This window comes from Adiantum capillus-veneris, chromosome 7 (assembly GCF_014529385.1).
Source record: "Adiantum capillus-veneris isolate H3 chromosome 7, ASM1452938v2, whole genome shotgun sequence".
NCBI lineage: Eukaryota > Viridiplantae > Streptophyta > Polypodiopsida > Polypodiales > Pteridaceae > Adiantum > Adiantum capillus-veneris.
This window is the reverse complement of record NC_140937.1, coordinates 140,652,876-140,668,268: the sequence shown is the minus strand read 5'-3', so window position 1 is coordinate 140,668,268 and position 15,393 is coordinate 140,652,876. Positions and strand designations below refer to the sequence as shown.

Below are 15,393 nucleotides of genomic sequence, written 5' to 3'. Positions count from 1 at the left end.
ACTGCCAGATACTTGGAGGATTCACAATGCATTGCATGTGAGTCTCTTGAAACCTGTTAAGGGTGATGTGCCTGATGGTGGGGAGCCTGATGAGCAACCCAAAGTGGAAGAAAACGAGGAGATCCTTCTTCTTGAACAGATTTTGGCACATAATGATACGAAGAAAGGTAAAGTCCGAAGGCGGGTTCTTGGTTAAGTTCAAGAACTTTCCTGCATTTGATGCGAAGTGGATTGAGGAGGAGGACCTAGCAGATACTCCTCGGATTGTGAAACTTTACCTCGATGTTTTGGTTTAGCATAGTCTACTCCAAACGGAACCCAGAATTTAGCTTGGCCGGAGATCTGGTGCAGTGGGATGCACAAGAGGGGAGTCACTCCACTCCTTTGTCAACAGATGCCTCGATTTTGATACTAAAGTCACTGATGTCTCTTTGAGCTTCAGGGATACTGAGAGCTGACAGTATTCTGCTGGATGACTTTATGAAATGGAATTCCTGATTATGATACTGATTTGTTCTTGACTTCTTGTGAGTGCAGGAACTGATAGCCGAAATGACTGCAGCATTTTGGTCTACTTGATCTCGAATAGACATGGTTGCAGTAGGGGTTGGTCAATCAGACATCGATGAGGTCCCGATTGGACCTAGATGTGATTGCTAGCTACATTGCCGATAAATCATGGTCTAAGATCCGAATGAATGTTGAATGTCATGTAATGTCCTGTGATGTCTGGTGATGTCCTGTGATGCCGTGTGATGTGACTGTCGATTTTGTACATGTGCTAGATGTGTGTTCCTAGTACGTAGGTACTAACAGTCAGTGTCTACTAAGACGGTTTATGGCTTTTGTCGGTTTTGCAGGCGTAATCACGGTCGATTACAATGCTTTCAAGAGGGGGGTATGTCACAAAGTGATGACGTGGCAGAAAGCTGAAACCCTAATTTCTGCCAGAAACCCTAAAATTCCTGCAAACCCCAAATTCTGCCAAAAACCCTAATTTCCGAAAATCGCGGAGCCTGAAATTTTAATTTTTTAAATTTTTTTTGGAAAATGATGAACGACGCAAATTTCGCTTTTTCTCTACTTAAATGAGAAAGAGAGAGAGAATGCTTTTGCTTTCATGTTTTGACTCTCTGTGAGAGAGAGAGCAATTGCTTTTGATTTGAAGCTTTTGGGGCTCTGCTTTTGGGCATCCCTTGTAACCTTTAAATTAGTGGTGAGGGCCTCACTTCTCGGGGCATCTGGACGCAGAGTCTGAGAGTGAAACCCTAACCGCTCTCTTGTACTTTGATGATTGATTAATACAAAAAGAAATACCGAAAGGGGCGCCAGTCTTTGGGGCCAATATCTCTAGGCACGGAACTTCGCCGGGCCAATGCAAATCTATTGTGATCTGTGAATTGTTTTGAAGTGGTTATTTGGTGCTGTCGCGGTTGATTCTTGACTTGGAGTGTCCAAGTCTGTTACAGCGCCCCCTTCCCCACCCCCCGCGCTCCAGCTCCCCTGCCTCTCTGTTGCCTCCCGCGCTCCCCCCCTTGGTGCCCGTGCGTAGAGAGAAGGTGCCGCGCTCCCCTGTTGCCCGTGCGTAGAGAGAGAGGGCCGCTCTCCCTCCTTCCTGCCCGAGCGTAGAGAGAAAGTGGAGGGAAAGAAGGCGTAGAGAGAGAAAGTGGAGGGAAAGAAAGCGTAGAGAGAGAAGGGGGAAAAAAACGAGCGTAGAGAGAGAAAAATTGCACACATAGAAAGGGGGGGAGGAGCGTAGAGAGAGAAAACCTGCACGCGTAGAGAGAGGGAAAAAAAGAGCGTAGAGAGAGAAAACCTTCACGTGTAGAGAGAGAGGGGGAAAAAAAACAGCAGATTTTTTGGCTGAAATTGCAGGGTACGCAAAATACATCTTGATGGGGACGAAAATGTGTGCATAAGGTGGAAACATATGTGCGCATAGGCTCTCGTTTTGGCGACGATTAAACATGAGGAAGCAGAACGATAAGATTGACCCCTTAGAGGATGCCATCCAAAAGTGCAAAGAAGAAATGACGGAAACCATTAGCAAGATGAACCGCAACCTATTGGGTACAATAAAAAGCTCGAAGGACGCGTGTTGATCCAAGAAAGCAAGATAAATGCACTGGAAGATCGTGTGACGGCCCATGATGAAGAAATTGTGTCACTCAAGAAGGATCTCGTTGAAGCACGATCAAGAAACACACTTGAAGAGGGAGAATTGCAACCCTCAGTAATAGAAGAACTCAACACGATGAAGGAGCAAGTACGGGCCATCAAAGAGGGAGAAGAGTAGCACAAAGAAATGACGACTTCTTGGGTGGATGTTATTACGAAGACTCAACAAAAGGCGGATGAAGCCGAGAAATGGATCGAGGTTGCCAAGAAAGGAAAAAGCAAGGAAATAACGTCCACGTCCACACCCACTATTATTAATCTGACACTAGAGGAGGAGCAAAGAAGACGTGTGCACGCTTTACATGTGAGAATTTGCGGCCTTAAAGACAAAGATAATGTGGACGAAGAGGTAAAAGAACTCATGGCTTTAAGGGGGGTTCATGAGCCGATGCACACAAGAGCTTGGAGAGTGGGCAACAAGAAAAATGGAAGCAATGGGGAAACCTCGAAAGAAAGGGCACTCATCCTTCGTTTTCCCTTCATGGAAGCGAAGGACTTTTTGAAGAAAAGGCCAACTCTTAAGAAGACGGGCATCTTTCTCGAAGATGATCTTACCCTCTCGCAGACTGCTCATATGTAGCGCGGCAAAAGAAAAAGGCAAGAGTTTTACTGGAAGGGACATCATCTTCTACTCTGAGACACATCAGGCCAGTGGACACAGATGAGACACGATCAGAGCACAAAGGGCGGGGATCGGGGGGAGTGATAGTGTTATTCAGAGAGGAGTTGCAGCCATTGCAAGGTGGAACCAAACGTAAAATACTGTACGTATTCGGTATGTAAGGTACGTAGTTCTGTATGGATTGAGGTTTAAGGTACGTAAAAATACGCACTATTGGTAAAAAACCCTTAAAAATTAGAAAAAACATTTGAAATTTCACAAAAAAAGCCTACAAATATATAAACTATCAATCTATATGGCTAAATGAAAAGGCCTACCTGCATTAAACATCAATCAAGTGACCTACCATGTTCCATGATACGAACATGGGACACAATACCAGATTTTAGTAATGGTATGACAGACTCAATACCATAATCTTAAAAGCAACATAGCATTGTAAGGTAAGAGACAATGTACATCATTGATCATACAAGAGTGAAGATCCAAAGATTGACTAATGATGATCAAAATACTGCAAATACAAAACTCAACACTACAATCATCTCGACATGAAAATGACATATCAATCATGACCAATGAGAATGACATATCAATCATGACCAATGTCTGATGCCAACTACAAAAGCTCATAAACCAGCAAGGTGCAAATGCCAAAAGTTAAAACCAATACATAGCATGTGTCACAAGACGGGCACCACGTGCCAATAGAAAAGAACAGACTGAACAGACTTTTAGCACTTCAATAACAACTGAACTGAAAGAGAGAGAGAGACAACACGCGACACGGAGTGGTGGAATTCCACCCCGGAGAGTATTAGCCCCAAACCTTGGCGCCCCTTTCGGTATTTCTTTATATTGCATCAACACGGTACAAGCCGGAACTCCAGACTCTGCACCTTCGCAAGGAAGCATGCCATAGAATGAGCCCTAACCTCATATTGAAAGGCCCTTGGCCTGAAAAGCAGTTACAATAAAAAGCGTTTAAAACTCAAAAGCTTCTGGTCCAAAAAGCAATGTCAAAAGCTGCCAGCATAATTTACGGAAATCCGTACAGCCTGCCACGTCATTAGCCAGCTCGAACGCGGAAATCCGTATAGCCTGCCACGCCATCATGCCAATGCGATTTTCGGAAATCTGCCACGTCATCAGTTTTTGTGTGTGTACAGGTTCTGCTTTATTTTAATCTTTGTCACTTGGGACTTCTTCTTCTGTTACTTGTTCTTCTTAGGGTTTAGGCCCCTCGGCCGACATCTACAAGTTGACTCCATTCTTCAGGGCTTTGACACGTCAGCAGTTTGTTACATCTCCCCTTCTTGAAAGAGAGTAATCGTCCGCGATTACAACATATCTGCAAAACCTGTCAGTTTTCTCTTTTTATTAAGGAGTTAGCTTCTCCTTTCTGCTCTTTTGATCAAGGAGTTAGCTTCTCCTTTCGTCCATATCGGAACTCTTGATATTCCGGCATAGTAAAATTAGCCATCACACCCAGACCGTACTGATCTTCCACGGGTGTCTTGATGCACTAAAAAATTACATACCCAAGCAATCTCATCCAATTAGGAATATTGAGTAATTGGCACATCACAATGCAACACAAATGTTCACATATGCATGTTACAAGACATAGAAACATAAAGCCGCCAATGGACACCCCCCCCGCAAATAACCATCCAGGTCCGGGCCATGAGCTGTTCAACGACTCCCTCATCACTCCTCCCGCAAATAACCTAAAAAGGTCCGGGCCATGAGATATAGAGGCCTTTTACAACCAAACGTCCCCCAGACCACAGCTTGCCTCGTTTGGAGGTGCTGAGAGTAACCACTGCTCAGACTTCTTAATACTCCCCCCGTAAATAACCACGTAAATAACCATGCAGGTCCGGGCCATGAGTAACAACAACAATACTCCCCCCGCAAATAACCACAAGGGTCCGGGCCATGAGTAAAAACAACACTTTACAATCATTCAATACTCCCCCCGCAAATAACCACAAGGGTCCGGGCCATGAGTATGAACAAGCATTCTCAAACATCTTTTCTCACTACTCCACACGGGAGTAAAATCACCAATCATTGAAACCAGTATCAAACCAGAGTCAAATAATTCAAATCGGCACCAAAACAGGTTCAAAACAGATACCATCCATTTCAAACAAATTCCAAACAGGATCACCAAACAAGATCAAACAGAACTCAAACTTAAAAAGCAATCTCCACATCAGTCGAGCTCGAAAAGTCGACTGACTTTCCATCCTGAAACCTGCACCAAAAATTAGGGTTAGGTTTCTTCCATAAGTCGTAGGCGAGCACAGCATGGTCCATCAGCTCTTGGACAAACAATGTTTCTTTGGCGGCGATGGTAGTCCCAAGATAGCAATGGCACTCGATCTCCAAGGTCTCCTCCTGCTCATCTCTCGTTTGCTGCTCAATGTTCTCTATAGTGGGATCAGGCACCATCTTAACCTGTGTGGGATCTACTTGCTCATAAAAAAAACCGAACGTACGTTGCAAAGAGTTCGATCATATCATCATAGAGTAAAATCGACTAGTTAACAAAACCACATATTTAACATTACCTGCTTTGGTGTCCCCAAAGCATGGTAGGCTCGCACAAGCTTCATGTTGGCTCTACAGTAAACCAACCTCTCAAGTTGTGCAGTGCTTAGCATATTGCGTATTTTGGTGTGGATCAATGATTAGGCACTCCAGTTACGCTCACAAGCACCCGCAGAGCAATCCTTCAATTGGGAAATTACAATGATTTAGGGTTTAGTATTTACCTGCAAAAGTGGCAATGGTTTAGGTTTAGTATTTACCTGCGAAAGTAGGCGTAATGCAAGATCTGTAAGCTTTGGAAGACCCTGTCTCCCATAGCTCTGCCACCAAGTCAAAGGAAACTTGGTGGCCATTTATTGGGATCGTGGGATTTCTGCAGTAGGTAGGGCAAACTTCCATTTTGCTATATATGCAAATCACACCCTTGTACTTTTTGGCATGTTATTCAACGCAAGATCCAATGTTTGTCTCTCTCTCTCTCTCTCTCTCTCTCTCTCTCTATAGCGTTTCTGCTTGCTAGCGTTTTGGGTGTGCCGGCACTCTCCTCTCTCTAGCGTTTTCTCTCTCCACATCTATCTCACCTTCCCTGACGTTTTTCATTTCTCTCTCTCTCTCTCTCTCTCTCTCTCTCTCTCTCTCTCTCTCTCTCTCTCGTGCTCCCTCTCTCTTGCGGTGTTGCACCATGTGTGGCGAGTTCGCGTGCCCGTTCCAGTGGGCGGTACGTGCTAGGAGCTTGACGACTCGGAGATCCATCGCGATAGATCCTAGATCTATTGGCTGCCCGTCACGGAGAGGTGGTTTGCTCGCGGTTGCAGACCCGTTTTTGCTGCACCGTTGACAGGTAGCACTACCATTTGCAAGGTTTCTGCAACAATTTACACACAAACACAAAGTTTTCTCTCTCAGCTTTCAGTTCAACCCTCTCTCTCTCTCTCTCTCTCTCTCTCTCTCTCTCTCTCTCTCTCTCTCTCTCTCTCTCTCTCCTCAACGATTTCATGCTCTGGCAAGGTCGTGCAGGGGCTTCGAAGCGCACGGCAAAGGTGAAGGGCAGCCATAAGAGCTTGTGTGTGTCCTTGTAGGGAATAGCCATACTCACACAAGCGTCGTACTAGCTGCCCACGCAAATTTCAGCACTAAGAAATTCCAGAAGTAGTTTTCAGCCAAGAAGTACTCATGTGGGCATCCCTTACGTGAGCAGATAACAGTAAGAACTTCTTCCACCAAGTAGACTACAGAACAAAGCAAAAATATCCGTTCTCGGTTATAGGTATGACAAATTTCAGCCAATAGGCTCATGAACACATGCATGTTTATGCCTCATAATAGACGCTAGGACAAGAAAGGGTGCGAACTGTTTGTTTGTAAAAGTTCAGAATTTAATAGAAAATCTCCTCAAGGGTGGGGGGGACCGGCCCGTCTTCTGGTCCCTAGTGCTGTGCTCTTTTTCTGCAATGTTTCTCAGTATTATTATGTGCGAAATTACGAGGAATAGTTAAATTAACTTTGAAGTATTTAAGTGTTATTGTGACACCAGTCATTCTTGATAGTTCCCTTGTGCAGACAGCTCTTGGTGCATTACCAAATCTTGATCACGCTTATCACTTATACCTCAACTTGGAGACTTGTGACAGAGAGCAGATTGTTGCTGCTTCTTTCTTAAATAGCAATAAGAAGTCAAGCGACTAGGACCTTTCATCTCTCTTTGTGCAGTCGATCTATGGCAGCTCTATATTAGACTGACTTGGATCACATCTCCCCTCCGGTGGAAGATGTCACACTACAGAGACCATTTTCTTACCATATTGGAGGACGGGTTCATACAGCGACCACGCTATATGGACACTTACATGCCACACAACTCACGGGTGGCGATTGGTCAGCTCAGAGTGTCATTACACAGATTTAGAGATCGGGTGGGGTGAGTTCACGACATTCCCATGGAGGAGAGAGTGTGTAGAGTATGCAGAGAGGAAGGGGAGAGTGAGGAGCATTTTGTTTGCAGATGCAGAGCTTATGTGGATATCAGAGGCCGATACGAGCCCCTATTTAGAGGGCAGCCTACCTTCCGAGATATCATGCACTCTCGAGATCAGAGACAACTCGGGCGCTACTTGCTAGAGATACAGAGGCACAGGGACACACTTCTGCAACCACCTACTGAGAACCTGGGGTGGGGGGGTGTTACCATATACATGTGGTAGTGATGTTTGTGAACACACTAGGACCGCCGGAGCATTTTTTCCCTCTTTAGGAGGTTTTTCCCCCCGTGCATTGGACATACATACGCCCATCACTCTAGGGCTATCTATCTTTCCATTGCACACTAAGTAACACACTCTCTATTGTGTGCCTTGAGCTTCCTTCATCTTCTCCAAGCTGTGTGTGTTTCTCTGCAACCCTAATTCCAACAATTGGTATCAGAGCAGGTCACGTCCTCCCGAGCTTAGTCGCCAGTTGCTCCAGCACACGCCTGCTCACTTTCTTCGTTTTCAGTGAGCTTTGGCAAGCGTTGCAGTTCGACAAATATTTTGGGAGAACTCATAGAGCTCGGTCTACTCAGAATTTTGATTTGGGCTCATTTCGGCCTCCGTTTTCACTACAGGTAGTACTGCACAGGCTATTTCGTCATTTTGTGCATAATTTCTGTCAGTGCCGTTTTCTGCATAACAGGTGCCTTATAGTCTTCTACGGTTTGTGCTATATAGCACAGGTTGTTTCCGCTCCGTTTCTCCTATTTTCGGGCAGTTTTCACATCAGGTGTAGCATTTACCATGGCTGACAACAACAACACAGATGTGTTCAAGATGTTTGCTGCTGAGGACAGGTTGGATGGGGACAACTACCCTATGTGGGCTTATATGATGCAACATGTTCTTGTGTCAAAGGGTGTCAGGAACATTGTGCAGGGCATTGATGTACGTCCTGGTTTTGAGGATGTAGGCGATGTTGAGGATGTTGCAGGTCTTGTTGCAAGAATTGCAGCTGTTAGAGTTGTTTTGCCTACGGCAGAACAAGCTCGTTGGGATGTTAAGGATCATGCATTGATTGCGTTGTCTGTGAAGCGCACCATTGTTCCTCACATCTGTTCAGCAAAATCTGTAAAACAGGCTTGGGATATTTTGGCTAGTCTTTATGCAAGCCGCAATGAGGCTAAAATTGCTTTGCTGCGTAAAGAGCTGGAGTCGAAGATTATGCATGAGGAAGATCATATGGACACTTTCCTTGCTAGTGTCAAGGATATCAATGAGTAGCTTATTTCTGCAGGTGAAGTCATTTTAGACAGTTCCCTTGTGCAGACTGTTCTTGATGCCTTACCAGATTCTTACCAGACTTTTGCTAGTACTTGGAGACTTATGACCCAAGGAAATCCTGAAGTTGTCAAGTTTGATGCATTATGCACATTGCTGTTGCAAGAGTCACTTTCCAGAAAAAACAGGACTAGACAGCGTGCAGTTGAACAGGCTTTTATTGCTTCTCAAAGAAAGGGTGGTAACAGTAATGAAGCCACTTCTTATGGTTCTGCTGCGAGTGGCAAAAATTTTGTTCCTAATGCTTCTGCTGGCAGCACTTCGTCTGGCAATTCTGGTGATAAGGGCAAAAAGAAGATGCGCTGCCATTATTGTAAAGCCAATGATCACTTGATCAAGTCGTGTCCTAAGTTGAAGGCCAAAGAGGCTAAGAAGGAAGAGGGTGGTTCCACTACAAATGTTGGTTCCACTACAAATGCAGCCATTGTTGAGTCTTCTGTGAAAGGAGATTGTGTTGCTGATGTTGATGCAAATGGGCTTTTAGCGCAGAATGCACTTACAATCCTGCTGACCACGATGCATGCTTGTCAGTTGCTGCAGATTCACATGTGTGGTATTTCGACAGTGGTGCTACAAAGCACATTACCTCACATCGTGAATTGTTTACCTCTCTCAAGTCTGTCCCTCATGGGAATTCAGTCACTTGTGCCAACAATGCCTCTTATCCAGTTCAGGGAGTTGGAAAGATAGTGCTCACTGCTGCTAATGGCAGTTCCTTCACACTTGTTGATGCACTTTATGTACCTGGGATCAAGAAGAATCTCTTGTCTGTATTCGCACTTGCTAGACTTGGACTTGTAGTCAAATTTGTGGATGACAGATGTACAGTTCATGATCTCAGTTTTGGTGATGAAATTGTTGCATCTCGGCTTTTGTGCCGTGGGCTGTATAAGCTCACTTTGTATGACAAGTGTGGACAAAATTTTGCAAATGCTGTTGCAGATTCAAGGGCTATTTCAGATGCAAAACTTTGGCATGCACGTTTTGGTCATCTGAATTTTGCTAGTTTGCTGCGTTTGCAGAAATCTGATATGGTTGCTTCTTTGCCACCTCTTGAAGCACCTGTCAAACATGTTTGTGAAGACTGTATTTTGGGTAAGATGCAGCGTTAAATTTCCAAAGGATGGTTCAGTTCGGGCCACATGCAGGTTGCAGCTTGTGCATAGTGATGTTTGTGGGCGCATGCAAACTCCATCCTTGGGCAATTACCTGTACTTCGTGACTTTCATTGATGATTACTCCAGGCATGCATGGGTATTTCTGCTTTAAGTGAAGTCCGAAGTTTTTATGTGCTTCAAACACTTTTTGGCTATGGCTGAAAATGTCTCGAAATGTACTATGGGCACCCTTCGTTCAGATCGAGGGGGGGAGTATATGTCTCATGAATTTAATGCATTTCTGGGTAGTCGTGGGATAAAACACCAATGTAGAGTTCCTTATACACCTCAACAAAATGGTGTTACTGAGAGGAAAAACAGGTCACTTATGGAAATGGCACGATCTATGGTCAAAAGTGAAGCTTTGCCGCATTCTTTTTGGCTTGAGTCCATCATGTGTGCCACTTATGTACTTAACAGGTGCCCTACGAAAGCTTTGCAGTCTATTACTCCATATGAAGCATGGCATGATAGAAAGCCTTCTATTAAGCACATACGTGTTTTTGGCTGTTTGGCATATGCTTTGGTGCCACAAGTGCAGCGCAAAAAATTGGATGATAAGGCTGTCAAATGTATTTTTGTTGATTATAGTGCTGAAAGCAAAGGTTACAGGTTGTATCATCCGCAAACAAAACGTATTCTGGTTTCACGGGATGTAGTGTTTGTGGAAGATTCTTTTCAGCCCTTGCTGTCATGTACTAGAGACAATAATGTAAGCTCACAGGACATTAATGACACTTTGTTGCCTCTTTTCAGTGGTGGAAATACGGATGTAAGTTCCAATGAGGCAAATGTACAGCCTATGGGGGTTTCTGAAAATGTTTTAGATCAGCCTATTATTAATGCAGATGTACATGATGTACTTGATGAGGAAAGGGCTGAAAATGAGCAAGCTAGAGGTATGTCAAAATGGCTAGTGCACACTTTGCGTGACAGTAAATTGGATGCACCTTTGTGTAGTCGTACTCGTTTAGGCTCTCGCCATGCATCTTATGCATCAGATTGTTATGCTTTGGCTGTGTCTAGTTTACATGATGTTGAGGAGCCTCTGTCTTTTGATGAAGCACAGAATTTAGAAAATTGGATGGCTGCCATGCAATCAGAATATGATGCACTTATAGAGAATGACACATGGACTTTATGTGATTTGCCTCCTGGCAAAAAGGCCATTGGTACGAAGTGGGTTTACAAGTTGAAACGCAAGCCGGATGGTGAGAGCCATAAGGCTCGACTTGTTGCAAAGGGTTATGCACAGCAAAAAGGCATAGATTATGAAGAGACTTTTGCTCCCACTTGTCGTATGACTACTGTGCGTTTTCTATGTGCATTGGCAGCTCATTTTGGTTGGGATGTACATCAATCAGACATTGTTACTGCTTTCTTGAATGGTGACATATTTGAGGAAGTTTATGTAACGCAGCCTCGCGGTTTTGTCATAAAAGGACAAGAGGACAAAGTGTGCAAATGTAACAAGGCTTTGTATGGGTTGAAGCAATCTCCTCGTGCTTGGTATGAGAAAGCTGACACTCATTTGGTCAAACAAGGTTTTCGTAACAGTCCAACAGAAAGCACACTGTATGTAAAGCGTGAGGGTGATGTACTTCTCATTGTGGTTCTTTATGTTGATGATTTGCTGATCACTGGACCAAATGAGAGACATATTGCTGAATTTAAGGCTGATTTAAATGCTACTTTCAAGATGAAAGATTTGGGGTTGTTGCATCATTACTTGGGTATACAGTTTAAGCAATGTGATGGTGGTATTGCCTTGTGTCAGAAAAGTTACATAGAGACATTGCTATGTAAGTTTGGACTTGAGGATTGCAAACCTATTGCCACTCCCATGGAAACGGGTCTGAAGTTGAGTCTACATGATGCTGGCGATCCTGCTGATGTCACTCTTTACCAAACTGCTGTTGGCTGCCTCATTTATGTATGCAACACGAGGCCGGATATTCAGTTTGCAGTCTCACAGGTCACTAGATTTATGCATAGCCCAGGGTCTAAGCATTGGCAGGCTGCCAAGAGGATTTTCCGCTACCTTAGTGGCACTTTACATCTTGGCTTGTTTTATCCCAAGGAGGGATCATTGCCGCCAGACTTACATGCTTTTTCGGACTCAGATTGGGTTGGTTGTTTTGACACGGGAGTGTCCACAAGTGGTTTTTGTTTCATGCTTGGTAGTTCATGTATATCATGGTTGAGCAAGAAGCAACCTACTGTGGCCACTTCGAGTTGTGAGGCTGAGTACAGGGCAGTCTTCACAGCTACGGTTGAGTGTGTATGGCTTAGACGTCTTATGGCTGATTTGGGTGTTGGACAGGACACTGCCAACACTATCTACACTGACAGTCAGAGCGCATTGGCAATTGCGAGGAACCTAGTTTTTCATGCTCGCACAAAGCACATTGAGGTGCATTACCACTATGTCAGGGAGAGGCTCTCAGCAGGAGAGATCAGCTTGGCTTATGTGCCAACACAGGACAACCTTTATGTGCCAACACAGGACAACCTTGCAGATCTTTTCACAAAGGCATTGTCTCGTGAGAAGTTTGAAGCTTTCCGCAAAGCTTTGGCCTTACTCCCCTTTGTGGACTGATCCTGTCTTGAGGGCATGGCACTTCCCTTTACTCATGTGCCAACTCTCATTCACCGCATCACTCTAGGGGGGATTTGTTACCATATACATGTGGTAGTGATGTGTGTGAACACACTAGGACCGCCGGGGCATTTTTTCCCTCTTTAGGAGGTTTTTTCCCCCGTGCATTGTACATACGTCCATCACTCTAGGGCTATCTATCTTTCCATTGCACACTAAGTAACACACTCTCTATTGTGTGCCCTGAGCTTCCTTCGTCTTCTCCAAGCTGTGTGTGTTTCTCTGCAACCCTAATTCCAACAGGGGGGGGGTGAAGAAGAAGAAGAAGAAAGTTTTAACGTTGTAGGAAAGTATCCCAATAGAGTCACAGCTTATAGATTTCTGTTAGAAAGCTACACCCCTTCCACTCCCAGACCCATCGAGGGGAGTGACCCTTCAGTAGGCTGAGGCGAGCCGGGTCAGACGACGCCTGCGGGCTACCAGAGGCCAGGCCCCACGACTCCACCGTAGACAAATCGAGGAGATCTGGACTGGAGAACATCGAGCTGCTAAGGAGAGACGAGCCCAGATGATGGCTCACCCAAAGGCGTTCATCAGGGCAGCCCTTGCTCCCGACCCTCCCATGTACTACATTTTACACCCCCCATTAGCACAAGATGGAGCTAGCTAGATTGATGCATTTACATGGTTGTACTACCCTCAACATATAGACATGCACATATCCCTAGTACTAGAGCTCCACCCATCCGCATAGATCTCATCACTCACCAAATGTCCTTCTCTCTTCTCTTTGATTTTGTACCAGTCTGAACTATTTTGTCTTTTGTAATAGATAGAGGACATACACACATGTTTACTTGATTTGTCTCATAGGCCCATTGACTTCCCCCTCACATAGACGTTAAAAAGATTTCTTTCTTTCTTTCTTTTCTCCCTCATGCTCGGGGTGATGTAGCCCACATGGCTCAAAACCTAATAGGACCTTTGTTGCGCCAAGAAAAGTTTACAGTTTTATTCTTATTATTGTGGAGCTATAAGCAAGGTGTAAAGTGTCTTAAGAGTGGTGCCTTTTCTATTGATGTACAAGCTGGTCCATTAACCTTTATTTAAATGTCTATTTTGCATTTTGTGCAGATGGGATGTCACAAAGCCTGCTACACCAGACAACCTTATTCTTCTAACTTTTCAGGAGGTAGGAATCATGAGATTGGTTTGGATTCATGCCCTTGTTTTGGTTTTGACTGGAATTCAAATCTTACAAATTTGCAGCTTACCAATGTTCAGTATTGCAGGGCTTATCAGAATAGACCAGGGTAAAAGGGTTTATAGGGATTCATTTGGTCCTCGATTGAAACATCCAAATGTTTTCATGCTTCTATGCATAATATCCATTCAAACTTAGCAAAAATGATCATTATATTAGTGCATAATTATATGAGCTCTTAACAGAGCCATTAGTTGTAATTACTCTTGCCACACTCGAATGGATGTAGGATGAGGATGAAAATCTGGACAAATTCAGGCATGGGAATAGCCAAAAGTAGGGTGTGTTTTAAAACAAAGGAACAATGGAACCAAAAAGCGAACGATGAGAGAAGTTGTTACCATGGTGGCTTTGATTGAAACATAGATACCTAAGTTTATTCAAAAAAGGAAAACCAAGGCGTTTTACATTTGGTGTACATTATACCTCCATATGCTTGTATCTATACTTTCAAATGCCAGTGTTTGATTTTTTGATGTCGAATCTGGAATTGTCCCTCTGTTGTCCTGCCTTGGGGAGGGCTGTCTGTATGCCGGCTGAGAGTTGGGAATGCCCCTTTTGGGCTGAAACTTGTCTTTCTTCAATCGATGGTGAGGACTGTTTCCTTGCTGTGCGAGACGAAGCGTGAAGCAGATCGTTAAGTGACTTCATAGTGAGGAACTGACTGATTTGCATCCCGATTGCTGGTTAAAGCCATGGAGGGCCGATGCAAGGTACTTCAATCAGCTTCCAGAAAATCCACATTTTTCAACCGCTTGTTACCAAAGTGGGGTGTTCCCTTAGTCTTATTTCCCTGATTTGTACTGTTTATGTATATTTTTTGTTTAGTTTTGCCTTGGTCTTTGCCGTGCTGTTTCATGTTTGCATGAATTTAGGTTGAAGATTCTTATGTTTATGCAGGCTGAGGAACACGAGTCAAAGACAATACAGGAGATCAGGAGTAGTGAACCTGAGTTTTACAAGATGGTGTGTAAGGTGCTTCAGAGGGCTACTGACACATTTGGACTTGCTTCAATTTATTGAATCTTAGTAATCTTTTAGAAAACTACTTAATGGGCACGATGTTGTAGTTTGCATTGTGCGGATCAGTGGCACAATCTCTTTACTTGTATAGGATGCAAGCTGGTGGCCTTATTGAGGGTTATCCTGCGCAATGGCATTGCTTCTGTTGAATTGATGGAGAATTTCATACCTACTGGTATCTTTTGTTGGAAGGTGTTTCAAGGGTCCATGTAAGTATCACCAACATAAGTGTCTTTTTGTATTTGACAGACAGCAGATGATCATTAAAAAATAAACAATGTCTTTCTGGGTAATCTCGCAATTAAGTAGAGACACTGGGGAATTCATATGCAACAACAATTTCTGCAGATAGAATGAACAATGTCATTCCTACCATCCCCACTGCTAGCAACAAGTCGATCTATTGTACTTGTGATTCTACTGTCATGTATCTTGCAAGGAATGGACGGCTCAAGGTTTTGGTAGAGCAAGATGATATAGGTACATACTTTCCTAGCCATACCCACTATGTTGCCTCCCCATTCATTGATATAGGTACATACTTTCCCAGCCCTGCCCACTATGTTGTTGCCTGCAAGGATCATGCTATGTTAAGATTGTGCAAGCCTTTGCAAAATCGTTCTTGGATTGCCCAAGGTCGCCTAAGTAGCAAAAAATGCTGAAGGAAAAACGATGCCATCATA

General features: G+C 44.0%; 1 protein-coding gene across 2 annotated transcripts in view; it reads left to right on the top strand.

Moving 5' to 3' along the window:
• Window positions 1-15,003, top strand: part of LOC147454706 (NAD(P)-binding Rossmann-fold superfamily protein) — a 58,225-nt gene extending 43,222 nt beyond the window's left edge. For both annotated transcript variants that reach the window (XM_086516564.1, XM_086516565.1), the window contains exons 10-11: window positions 13,558-13,615; window positions 14,588-15,003. In XM_086516564.1, the coding sequence (XP_086372690.1) occupies window positions 13,558-13,615; window positions 14,588-14,710 (181 nt within the window). In that variant the 3' untranslated portion in view covers window positions 14,711-15,003. The remainder of the gene's footprint in view (window positions 1-13,557; window positions 13,616-14,587) is intronic.
• Window positions 15,004-15,393: the final 390 nt, after the last annotated feature.